Here is a 13,437-nt window from a genome sequence, read left to right as displayed (position 1 = left end):
AGGAAGAGCCACAGAGGAGGGATCCCTCTCCCAGGACGGACAGACGTGCAATGGATGTCACGTGTACAGGACAAATCAACACAAACATACTGTACAATTACAATGACTGACAAAATGACAATGAATCACAATGAATGATAAAAATGATTACAGTAACAGATATTAGTGCTGTGTGTGGTGTATAAAGTCTGAAAATGAAAATACTCTTACTTAATGACGGTATTTCTATTTATATTATATATATTTATGTACTTTGTACTTAGTTGTTTTCCGTCATGCTGTCATGTCGATGATGCATTCAGGGCTGCTTGGTTGGCTGTACGGGATGGGAATGTTTGACTGGGTTCGACATTATAACTGAAACAGTGGGGCGATAGGGAAACTCGAAAGCAAGAACAACAACAACAAGAACCACAAAATAATCAGAAAGAAAAATTATCTATCTTATTCACAATTTGTAAAAAACAAAACAAAACAACAACAACGACAGCATAAAGAACCGGAGCTTTCTCGAAGGCGCTTGAAGCAAACACACAGATGGGACAATGCTGCCTTCAGCGTTATCAAGTAGAGTATAAGTCTTATATAAAGTCCCGTTATGTCACTGTGGTTTTACATAATGAGCGGAAACAGATTGAAAAGATTGTGACATTGTGATTGAAGCGGCTCTTGACTAAAATGTCGACTATTATAATACAGTCACAGGCGACAGAACACAATAAGGGGAATACAATGTGCTCCAGATAGTCTTAAAGACTAATCTGTGGAACGCCTAATTATATATTATCTATTTACCGATGACACGAACGCTCACATACATCTTCGAGTTCTGCTATAAATGAAAACAAGTCATATTTTTGAGGTTACTTCTCCATTGTCCGTAACCTACACGTAAACATCACTAAATTCCGGCAGCTTCAAACACAGCATCACTTTCTCCCGTCCTTGACTGAGTATCCCTCCGCCTCCTGTCTGACTGCTACCGGACTGCTTTCTGTGGGCAACACAGCGCAACTAGAAGTAAGTTGTGGTTGCTATCCTGCAGGTGACTTGACCTCTGTCACTACATGGTACGTGTTTCTCAAACGACTGACTGCTACAGTTGCCGTCGCTGTGAATCGCTGCAGGAGAAAGAAAGCTACCGGGACAGCCGGCTAAAGCTAGCTACACGGCGCGAGCGTTAAAGCCGGGCTGCAGCTAACGATGCTAGCACGAGCTTTCCTGACAACAACATGCATGTTCACTAACAACAACATGCGTGTTCACTAACAACAACATGCATGTTTCCTGACAACATGCATGTTTCCTGACAACATGCGTGTTCACTAACAACAACATGCATGTTCACTAACAACAACATGCGTGTTCACTAACAACAACATGCGTGTTCACTAACAACAACATGCATGTTCACTAACAACAACATGCATGTTCACTAACAACAACATGCGTGTTTCCTAACAACAACATGCATGTTCACTAACAACAACATGCATGTTCACTAACAACAACATGCGTGTTCACTAACAACAACATGCATGTTCACTAACAACAACATGCATGTTCACTAACAACAACATGCGTGTTCACTAACAACAACATGCATGTTCACTAACAACAACATGCATGTTCACTAACAACAACATGCGTGTTCACTAACAACAACATGCATGTTCACTAACAACAACATGCATGTTCACTAACAACAACATGCGTGTTCACTAACAACAACATGCATGTTCACTAACAACAACATGCATGTTCACTAACAACAACATGCGTGTTCACTAACAACAACATGCATGTTCACTAACAACAACATGCATGTTCACTAACAACAACATGCGTGTTCACTAACAACAACATGCATGTTCACTAACAACAACATGCATGTTCACTAACAACAACATGCGTGTTCACTAACAACAACATGCATGTTCACTAACAACAACATGCATGTTTCCTGACAACATGCATGTTTCCTGACAACATGCGTGTTCACTAACAACAACATGCATGTTCACTAACAACAACATGCATGTTTCCTGACAACATGCATGTTTCCTGACAACATACGTGTTTCCTAACAACATGCGTGTTTCCTAACAACAATATGCGTGTTTCCTAACAACAACATGCGTGTTCACTAACAACAACATGCATGTTCACTAACAACAACATGCATGTTTCCTGACAACATGCATGTTTCCTGACAACATGCGTGTTTCCTAACAACAACATGCGTGTTCACTAACAACAACATGCGTGTTCACTAACAACAACGTGCATGTTTCCTGACAACGTGCATGTTTCCTGACAACATGCATGTTTCCTGACAACATGCGTGTTTCCTAACAACAACATGCGTGTTTCCTAACAACAACATGCGTGTTCCCTGACAACATGCGTGTTTCCTAACAACAACATGCGTGTTCCCTGACAACGTGTCTGTTTCCTGATGGTTAGTGAAGCAACCAAGCACGCTGAGGGCAGATAACACAGGGACTAACTTCCTCCACGGTTTCAGTTTACCAGTAGCAGACAGCGGGGCTCAGTGTACTATTGTGCGGCACTTTGGCGCCATCTTATGTCACGCTGTAGTCTTACAGGATTACTTTAATATTTCTACACAGCACAGTGAAGATAGCGGGGAGAAGACACTGAGCCCTCCATCTAATGTTGAACTGTGTGATGTGTTTTCAGTCCCTGCCACAGACTTTCTTCTTTGTCAACAAGCTAGCACGTGTTTTCTTCTTAACACAATTATATATTTATTTTCTATGCAAATGTTTAATTCTCCAGCACATTTTTTACTTTTAGAGTTTACCTCCTCTGCACATTTTTAATTCCTCTGTACTTATTTAAATCCTATGCAAATGTTTAATTCCCCTGTACATATTTAAATTTAGATCTATCTCTTTAGATCAATCTTAACGTATGGCTACTGTGTTCTATCTATCTATCTATCTATCTATCTATCTATCTATCTATCTATCTATCTATCTATCTATCTATCTATCTATCCATCCATCTATCTATCTATGTACAAATTTATATACATTACTGTATTTGTGTTTAGAACTGTTTCATGAATGATTTTAGAGAAAGAAACTGCATAGTCATTTTGCAATAAAATAAGACGAGAAGCAGCATATCCTCTGTTTGCCATTTTACCTTTATACAATGAATTCATGAACAGATTTTAGTTTTTTGCTATTTGAAAAATTGTACAGCTCTGTTCACATCAAAACATTGTACATATATTAATATCCTCTAGTACTTGATTTTTATTTAGTTCATGTTTCTTATGCACCAACACACAAATGAATTCCTTCTGTATGTGCAGATAGATAGATAGATAGATAGATAGATAGATAGATAGATAGATGTACACATAGCAACATACAACTAAGCAAACTGCCCCTGTGATAGAAGTAAACATGTATACAGAGCACTACAGTTATCGCAGGAGAGCACAGTGAAAAGAAATCATTTTTATTGTATTATTCATCTCTCTTTTTGTGCAGCATGAGGATAACACGACAAGTTCTGAATTGGTCCAGGTTGGCATGTCATTCAACAAACATAAGCTGCAGACAAAGGTTTTGTACTTCACAGGTAAGTCCACTGCAGGAATCTTTGAATGTAGCCACTCTGTGTAATATATTACAGCGCCGCTGACCAAAGTCCTGGTTAACTCTCACACATGAAAGATTATTTTACCTTTACCACACAGCGTGTTGGAAATGGAAGTAAGTAAAAGGTAAAACTGTACGCTTACAATAAGTTGATAATTTAGGAGTAATGAATCTTGGTTTCGTGTTGCAGCATACAATGGCTTCACGGCACACCCACTCAAAAAGAATCGGGGGTCTCGACAAGAATGTTTGGTAAGTGAAAGAATAGAACATTCATCTCTTTGAGACATTGTGTTCACAGACCTCTGATCAGGGTCGTGTTTTACACCATTCTGTTGTTACATTAAAGTCTGGCAAAGTGTGGTGTGAAGTACAGTAACTTGAGTTCTTCATTTGAATGTGATTCCTGCCATATACAATTTAAAGTGTAAACACAATGATTGATATATTTGTGTTAACATTCAAAACATTACACTGAGTCTTCTATTATAATGTATTAAACACATCCATGCATGTGATTCCTGCTCTGAACAGTAATATTTTATTTCATTGTGTACTCAGGGTGGCGTTTACATCGTTGGCGGCGGACCCATCCGTTGTTAACCTGGGGCAAGGGTATCCAGACATTCCTCCACCTTCTTACGTGAAGGAGGCGTTAGCAGAGGCTGCTTCAGTAGACAGGATGAACCAGTACACCAGAGGTTTTGTAAGACTGTAGTACCACTCATGCGTGGTACACAAAACAAGTTTTTGAATTGACTTGCTGTAATTGAGAATAAATACAGTGATGTACAGTATGCATTACCAGTCAGAGTTGGACATTCTTGAATTACATTTAAAATCAATAGTTGATTATTCAGTGTAATTTTGGACCACAGAAAATATGGACTGATGTTGGTTATTGTCTTCTTGTATCCAACAATAACTCAGTTGCAGTTTACACATGCTGAGACAGGAGCAACCATCAACATATGTGTTCTGTTGGTTTCCAAGGGTCATCCCTCCCTGGTGAAGGCTCTCTCTCAGGTTTATGGGAAGGTCTGTGAGCGCCACATCGACCCCCTTAAAGAAATCCTGGTCACGGTTGGAGGTTACGGCTCTTTATTCAGCACTATGCAAGCACTGGTGGAAGAAGGAGATGAGGTACGGACATTTGTTTCTCTCACTGGATCATACTAAGGTTTTTATATTTCTTTGGTGTTCACAAACATGCTGCCAGTATTTACACTATATTTATTGTGTACAGGTCATCATTATAGAACCTTTCTTCGATTGCTATGTGCCTATGGTACGAATGGCAGGGGCCAAGCCTGTGTTGATACCACTACGCCTTGTAAGTTGAATCTAAAGATAATGATGTTTGTAATACATGTTCCACATACAGTATACACAGTGTTTACCTACTGCACATGTTGAGGAGAGTAGATTTTAGCCATGACACAAAGAGTCTTGTGCAATATTTCAGAAGTCTGGGAAGAAGATGATCACAAGTGCCGACTGGTATCTTGACCCAGATGAGCTTTCCAGTAAATTTAACTCAAAGACCAAGGCCATCATCATCAACACTCCCAACAATCCTATTGGGAAGGTACATATGCATCAGTCATGAGAAATGTAAACACTTCCTGACCTGACAGGACAGAGAAAACAAGTGCTTTCAGTACTCCCTGTCCTCTCCCTGCAGGTTTTCACCAGAGACGAGCTGCAGATGATCGCAGACCTCTGCATCAAACACGACACTCTGTGCTTCAGTGATGAGGTCTACGAGTGGCTCATCTACAGAGGACACCAACATATCAAAATTGGTATGTTTTCAGATCAGTGTGCCTGTTCGATCAAGGTAGATTATAAAAAGTATATAAGAGCCAATCACAGGTGTGTAAACCACTAAAATATGCCCCAGGTGTGAGCGCCTCAGGTGTCAGTGAGAAACAGCTGCGCTGGACCCAGATCCAATCAGACACTCAGATCGGTCAAACCCCCACAGACAGCCTGAAATGTCTCTGAAGCAGAGACTGTCCAGGTGGATTTAAGGACTAAACTCTGATAATCTACCTGTGTGTGTGCAAAATAGTGACATGAAGAAGTTTAATTTGGTTTGTGTCCCCCCCCCCCCCACACACACACACCACCACCACCACCAGACAACCCTGCTACGAGTTGCCACAACGCCTGATCCTGTCTGAATGCACGCTTACATTAACACTTAGCCTTTATTTAGCATCTTTTGGACTTCCTTGTTAGTTCAATACCTGCACATTGAAAATATTCCACACACTATGAACATTTGCACATTACCTGGCACCTGCACAGCTGAACTGCTCTTTTTATTTGAAAACATTTTGTGTATATATATTTATTTTGTTTATACTTTTAATACTTGATTTTCTTTATCTCTCTTATATGTTTGTTATGCATCAATGACACCAAAACAAATTACTTGTATGTGAAAAATCGTTACCTTGGCAATAAACCATTTTCTGATTCTGATTAAAAGATAAATATAATTATTATAATTATATATTACAATTAATTATTATTTTCAGCATTCTAAGGTCTTCCTGTTGCTTTCTTTCTCTATAGCCACTCTGCCTGGAATGTGGGATAGGACCATCACTGTCAGCAGTGCAGGGAAAACATTTAGTGTTACTGGATGGAAGGTAAGAAATCTGTGCAGTTATGACACAATTTCTAATATTCAGCAATCAGTTCTTCCACATCATGCAGTTTAAATTTGTGTCTCCTAGCTTGGTTGGTCTATTGGACCAGAGCACTTGATAAAGCATCTTCAGACTGTCATGCAGAATACTCTGTACACCTGCCCGACACCTTTACAGGCAAGTGTGCTCCACTATGTTCCTCAAAATCCATAAAAGAAAGCAAAGGATCATACAGTTCTATTATTAGTCTGAAACTTGTGGGTGTCTCTTCAGGAGGCCGTAGCACAAGGTTTGCTCAAGAACTTTGAGCTGATGGGTCAGCCGGAGTGCTACTTCTCCTCACTGGCGGAAGAACTTGAGTGCAAGAGGGACCGCATGGCTGCCATCGTGACAGAGGCTGGGATGATTCCTGTCATACCAGAGGGAGGCTACTTCATGCTCGTGGACATCACATCTCTCAGTGAGTTACTGAACACTTTAACTAACTTCATTGGCACACTTACACTGCTGTTGCTTGCAAGTAGTGTGGATCTATACAGAATGGTCAGGAGTGGGACTGTCTGTTAGACCCCAGATCCTAATACTGTATATCTGTATATGTATATCTGTTGTCTGTGTTCTCTGTAGATCAGGACCTGTCACACATGGTCGGCGATGATGATGAAGCCTATGACTACAAGTTTGTCAAGTGGATGATTAAAGAAAAGGTAGAGTTCATTTGATGTTGCTCCCTACAATAAGCACTTCTTCTTAAATCTAATGCAGTTTCACTCACAGGTTGCATCCATTGATTTTTATTGCTGTGGTAACAATAATAACAATAATGATGATGATGATGATGATATATAGAAACTGGCAGCCATTCCAGTCACAGCGTTTGTTGGAGATGAGTCCAAGAAGCAGTTTGAGAAATATATTCGCCTTTGCTTCATAAAGGTAAATACAGAACCAAACTGAACACTTCTCTCTTCTCTGATGAAAAAGAATATTTTCATAACCTTCAATCGTTTTTCTCTTTACAGCAAGATAGTACTCTAGAGGCAGCAGGCGCCATCTTGAAAACCTGGAGTAAGGTTTAATGGGAGGCAGTGTCTCAGGACTTCAGAACTGTGCAGTCAAACATTTGACTGCAACATTCCGCACACAGACTGCTCACAGTAAACCTGTTCACAGTACAACTGCTCATAGTTTGACCTGTATCCTGTTTTAAGGGAGAAAGTCAAGTCAACATGACTCATGAATTGTTCTGACACAGACTACCCTAAGGTGTGAAGTGAGGTTACTAACTTCTAATAAGTGTGGCCACCACTGTATGTTTGTACAATACCATATAACAATTTCTTTAGTTTCAAATAAATCTGAAAGTTGTTGTGAAAGCTGGTTGTTTTATTTATTTATTTTATGTTGTCATGGTGACAGATAGTGTTGATGGGTCAATGTACAATTTAACAAATATAAATACAAAGTTGGCTGGTATTAAATATTAAACTTACCTTTTTTCATCTTTTCATGGCTTATTTTCTATAGCAAAAATAGCAGCTAGACAATATGGCTAAATAATATTTTGATATCACAAGCCATGATAAATCATTTAGACTGGTAAACATGCTTAAAGTGGTAATTGATGATTATAAAGTATTTTTATACTCAGAGTGAAACTGAAAACAAAAGGAAACACTGCTGTGTATAGAGTGTTGTATGTGTGACTGGAGTGAGTGTGTGACAGTGTGAGAGTCTTTGTGCCCCAGCAGGGTGTGCCTAGCTAGCTTTAGTTAAATGCTATGCAGATAGAAGGAAGCTACAATATGATCATGATCATGTGTCTATCAGAAAAGTCAAGAAGTGCTTACATAACTATAATTTACTGTAGCTTCTGCAAGTTGTCCAAAGGTTCCTGTGCACTAATAAACTAAATCGGACACTTAACTCATTTTCAGCCACAGTGAAAGTTCAGAAGCTCCTTCCTGAGAACACGGTCAACTTCAGATCTGAGCAGCAGCCACAGCCTAGACAACAGGTAAACCTAGACAGTAACTGTATGAATATTACTAAAATATTACCTTAATAATGTTAAAAGGTCCACATGTGGGGAGACAGAGCCAGCAATGAAGTCTGACTGTCCAATTTACATACAGCAGCAAACTGATGTGTTATGTATTATATGAGCTCTGGCCTCTGAATGTGAATATAAAATAATTGAGTAATATGCATGTTAAATCATAAACACTGTCATGATCACAGATAACCTATAGAATTTTAATAGGCTAATCTGTCACACAAAAGACTGTCATTAAAACAATAATTACTGCAGACTGAGTACAAGCTGAATAGATGGGTTTGATAACAGCTCTGTGAAGGGTGATGGTAACTTCCCGTCTTGACTGCAGCTTTTTATTATTGCCCCCTGCTGCTCACGGCTTACTGAGACACCTGAACAGAATGGAGCTGTTATGAAATGTATTAGTAGCACCATTATTTTTCCTGTTATGACAAGTCAAAATGTCTGCTTGTCCACTCAGCCCTTTTCAGAAGGTTCATACTACACACCAATTCTAAATCAAATTGTAAAAGCATGTTCAAAACAGGGACAAGCACACTAAAAACTGCATTGCTGAGTGGATATGAATATTATTTTCCCATAATGCATTGGTACAATAGCAGGGATGTGAAACTGGTCAACACAGGTGTTACCAGTGATGCTAATTAAGGTTTCATTCCATTTATTGTAGCAGAGACTTTCCAGTGAACCTTATTTAGTATCATTGATAACACCCGTGTTTACCATTTCAGATGTCAAAATGATGGCTGCTGTGAAAAATGTCTGTTAGTGTGTGGTGTAGAAATGGGATCTCTAGAAAAGCACGCGTGAAACTAACAGCAAGCTTTGTTCTGCTAAGGTGTCTGTTTGGCAGCATTTATAGAATGAAATAATCTGGTCATGGTGTACATGCATCTTGTCTGACGAGACAAATCTCCTTTGATGAGTAGACTTTCAAACAAGGTAGAGGTTGAAGTTGTGCAATAAAACTAACACATGTCCACACGGCTCTGAGAAGTGGATACTGTGTCAAGTATGTACAGAACGTGTCACTAATATGGCTAGAGAAAATTGAAATGTTGGGAAAAGTGAATTCTAGCCTTTCTAGCCCATTTAGAAGGTCTCTTTGTTGATTTAACATTTCTTGACTCTCAGCAGAACTAATATGTGCGAATATGATCATATTGTTTTATTGTTTTACACATTGCAGTTGCCGAATGAATGATTTCATGCAGACTGTTATCCCAAACCACTAAAATGTATGTATTGGAAGTTTTTGTTTAACTCTGTGGTTGCTCTAAGCACTGGAGACATTTTTATACAGAAGTGGCTTTTTTAATATGGTAAAACACATTTTATGCCTGAAGTGAAGCCAAACATGTCAATCACCCGGCTGTTAGTTTAGAAAGCGCTTAATATCATATGCAGTTTTCTAGGAGCACATTTTAAACATACATATTACAGTCTATAAGGTACACTTAATTGTGGGCAGTCAGAATTGTGATCATGATTAATATTTGATTAATTATGCATCCCTGCAGAGTGACTTTCTAACAATATCCCTGACTAAAAACATGATGTTTTGGTATTGTTTACTTAAGTCATGTTAACATTAACCAGTCCTCACATGTGTGTCATGCTCTGCTTTGTCAGAGAATGGTAAATTGACTGTACATATATAGTTATTTTCTAGGAAATTATTAGCTGCCATGCAATGTGCCAATTGCTCATCAGTTTTAGGAGCTAACCATTCAAACACATTCACACACTGATGGTGAGGCCTTTGGGAGCATTTTGCGATTCGTAATGTGTCGAAGTATCCTTGGAGGAGCCGAGGATCAAACCGCCGATCATCTGATTAGTGGACGACCCGCTCTACCTCCTGAGCCACAGCTGCACCATTAAAGCATTAGAGTATAGTAATAAAAATAGTACAGAGTATTCTTTCACACTGTAATCTTAAAATCTGCTGAGTGTTTACTCAAAGTAGTGAAGTACAGCCATAAGTCTTTTTCACAGAATACATTTTGACACCTCACAGTAGTAAAAATAAAAGTGCAAATGAAATAAACTATGGCTGAACTCCATTTAACTGCTTCTGTTGCTATTGTGCATGCTGATTTAGTATCACACCACCATGCTTACTGGACTGCTTGAATAGCAGAGTTGTTGTTCTCTCTCTCTCTCTCTCTCTCTCTCTCTCTCACTCACTCTCACTCTCTCTCTATATCTCTCTATATCTCTCTCTCTATATATATATATCTCTATATCTCTCTATATCTCCCTCTCTCTCTATATCTATATCTCTATATCTGTCCATATCTGTCCATATCTCTCCATCTGTGGACATCTCTCATTAATGCATGTTACTAACCAAACTTCCCCGGAGTTTCTGTGCTCTGTCATCCAGCAGGTTCTCGTGGATCGTGGCTGCTGCTGTGATCCTGCACGACGCCCACTACATATATTATTACTGTCATTAATACTACCATATCTATTACTGTAATCATTTTTATCATTCATTATAATTCATTTTCATTTTATCAGTCATTGTACAATATGTTTGTGTTGATTTGTCCTGTACACGTGACATCCATTGCACGTCTGTCCGTCCTGGGAGAGGGATCCCTCCTCTGTGGCTCTTCCTGAGGTTTCTTCCACATTTTTTCCCTGTTAAAGGTTTTTTGTGGGCAAGTTTTTCCTCACTCGAACCGAGGGTCTAAGGACAGAGGGTGTCACTCCCTGTACAGATTGTAAAGCCCTCTGAGGCAAATGTACTTTGTGACTTTGGGCTATACAAATAAAATTGATTTGAAATTGATTTGTTGATTTAGTGCTGGCCAGACAGAAACAGTACAGAGAATCTGGTCGATTTTCAAATTAAAGCCTAAAAACAGGCAAATGGGATACAATTTAACTACGTAGAATATTTACACTTGTGGAAGCATATTTAGAAGCACATAAACCAAGAAAATGACCAAATCAAAGCAAGTAAACAAAGTCTGGCAGGCAAACTGCTCCATTCTGGAACGCGCCTGGCAGGACAGCGTCACGGCCACAACATGACAGAGACGTGCCCGGTGGGGTTTCAGGGTCAGGCTGTGAAAAAGGCCCAGTATACATGTAGCCCAAGACCATATGCATGAGGCGGCATTCATCATTTTGTTTTCTAAAATGCAATTTTACAAAATATGTTCCAACTTCATTTTTAGGTATACATCTAATCTAAATGCCAAGCATCAGCTTTTTACTATTTACTACTATTTATATTGTACAACAAATAATAGTATTAGAAACATTTAGGAAAAATGTATTTATTTATTTAGTAAGTTATTTTAGTAATTTAAGAAAATTCTATTTATGATAGTTAATTTTGCAACTGTGCTCATTTTAAACAATCTCTGTCCTCAATCCAGATGTATAAATAAACTTCACTGACGGAGGTTTTAGGCCATTTTGGAGAGAAGTAGCATTCCCGTCCTTTTCCACAGCAATCATCTTGATTTGTCAGAGTTGGAAATACACAGGTGTTATTAATAAAATGAGTGATGCTCCTCTCTATACAAGAACCCCAGTAGTGGACCAGCATGCAAAACAATTAACTGACTCACCTAAATGGAATGCAGCCATCATTAAAGTACCCCTGTGTGTTTCCTGCTATGACTTGTCAATATGTCTACTTTTTTAAGGGTCTACTTGTGTGTGTAACATTTGCAGATTCTTTGTCATCAGATCCACACTGCTCTGTGAACACTGATGTTAGTTAATCTTCAGACCACTTGAGGGAGACAAAGTCCACGAGACTGTAAGAAAACACGGCGTATGTAAAATGTATTTTGTGTTTGTCTTCCCATTTTACAACAGTAATGCAAAAGCAAAACAAGGCCAACTAATTTAGTATTTATTCATTTGAATATTTTAGCATCATATAGATAATATGCTTCAAACATGGCTGCTGTCTCTGTAGGATGAAAATATGGAAGATTCAAGAATGATCACATTAACGACATAAGAACAATGTAGTCTGCCCAAAAGGTTTACTAACATGAGCCACCTTATGATTGTTACAGCAGATCCTAGTAGGTAGATCCAAGTACTGTACAGTGATGATGCTGTACATGAGAGCAGGTATCTGCTAGGGTAAGATGTTGGAAATGATGTGTCACATTATGTGCCATTTAATGGGTTATTTATTAATAAATAATAAACAAATGTACATGTAGACTGCACATTTATACCAAATTCAAACCACAAGCACATAGTGTTGAATAGGCGAGTTAACACATGCCATGGTGTTAAGTCAAAGAAAATTACATTTCAAGAGAATTAGATTAACAGTAAAACATCTGTAACAACACCTGGAAAGTAGCATCCTGTCTAAACATTGATAGGAGGAACTCAAAATGTATAAACATGATTCGTGCCATGTTACACATATTAGAACAGATCTATCCAGATCCATGTTTAAATGCACCAAACTCGAGTCAAAATAAACCACTTGAACAAGTTATTAGATGCAACCTCATAATTTCTAGATGGCTAAATTAGCACAGGCCAAGAGATCAAATGACTAGACACATTTTCTAACCATGAGGCTGTAGACACAGTACAGGGAAAGGATAAAGACTCAGTAACAGAAATGTATATGTAAAGGAAGCAGATCTTTTGTCCAAGCGGACAGGTGTAATTATTTTTCTCTCAACTGGCATCTAGTTTCCATGACGTCACCAGTCTACATGAGATGTTAATGTGAGGGGAAACATCAGTGCCCTCCTTACCTGTTTTTCTTGCAGAATGGAGACTTTATTTATTATTAACTCTGAGGCTACAACTAAAAGGACATCATCAGATAATGCTTCCTTCACCAGATTAAATGCCGGGATACCACTGTTGACTAATACTGCTGGAAATATTTGAATTGTGTATTCATTGCGCAAACATTGCAGTGCACACAAAGGCATGCTTCAGGCATGTTAACATGTATCCAAGTACCAACATGCTACATGGGCCTGCTCAGGTTCTGAATGTGACATGAAATATCTGCTGCATATTTAAAGGAAAGAAGCTTCACCCGAGAGAAATCTTGCAGCTGATATTTAAA

At 38.7% G+C, this 13,437-nt stretch overlaps 1 protein-coding gene across 2 annotated transcripts; it reads left to right on the top strand.

Annotated features, from left to right (window-relative positions):
- Positions 1–400: 400 nt before the first annotated feature.
- Positions 401–7,674, top strand: LOC104931917 (kynurenine--oxoglutarate transaminase 3). Of its 2 annotated transcripts, none has more exons than XM_010747038.3 (14): positions 401–1,020; positions 3,528–3,618; positions 3,829–3,890; positions 4,200–4,344; positions 4,632–4,781; positions 4,885–4,971; positions 5,104–5,226; positions 5,323–5,443; positions 6,222–6,298; positions 6,386–6,475; positions 6,572–6,758; positions 6,926–7,005; positions 7,148–7,234; positions 7,321–7,674. In XM_010747038.3, the coding sequence occupies exons 2-14, from the start codon at positions 3,529–3,531 to the stop codon at positions 7,375–7,377; spliced, it is 1,356 nt and encodes a 451-aa protein (XP_010745340.1). In that variant the 5' UTR covers positions 401–1,020; position 3,528; the 3' UTR covers positions 7,378–7,674. The 2 variants fall into 2 exon arrangements, with proteins under 2 accessions (XP_010745340.1, XP_010745339.1); XM_010747037.3 differs by having other exon boundaries at positions 401–1,070.
- Positions 7,675–13,437: the final 5,763 nt, after the last annotated feature.

The sequence above is a fragment of the Larimichthys crocea genome, chromosome XVII (genome assembly GCF_000972845.2).
Source record: "Larimichthys crocea isolate SSNF chromosome XVII, L_crocea_2.0, whole genome shotgun sequence".
In the NCBI taxonomy this organism is placed as follows: domain Eukaryota; kingdom Metazoa; phylum Chordata; class Actinopteri; family Sciaenidae; genus Larimichthys; species Larimichthys crocea.
Note: the sequence above shows the minus strand (reverse complement) of the source record. Positions and strands in the feature narration are given on the sequence as shown.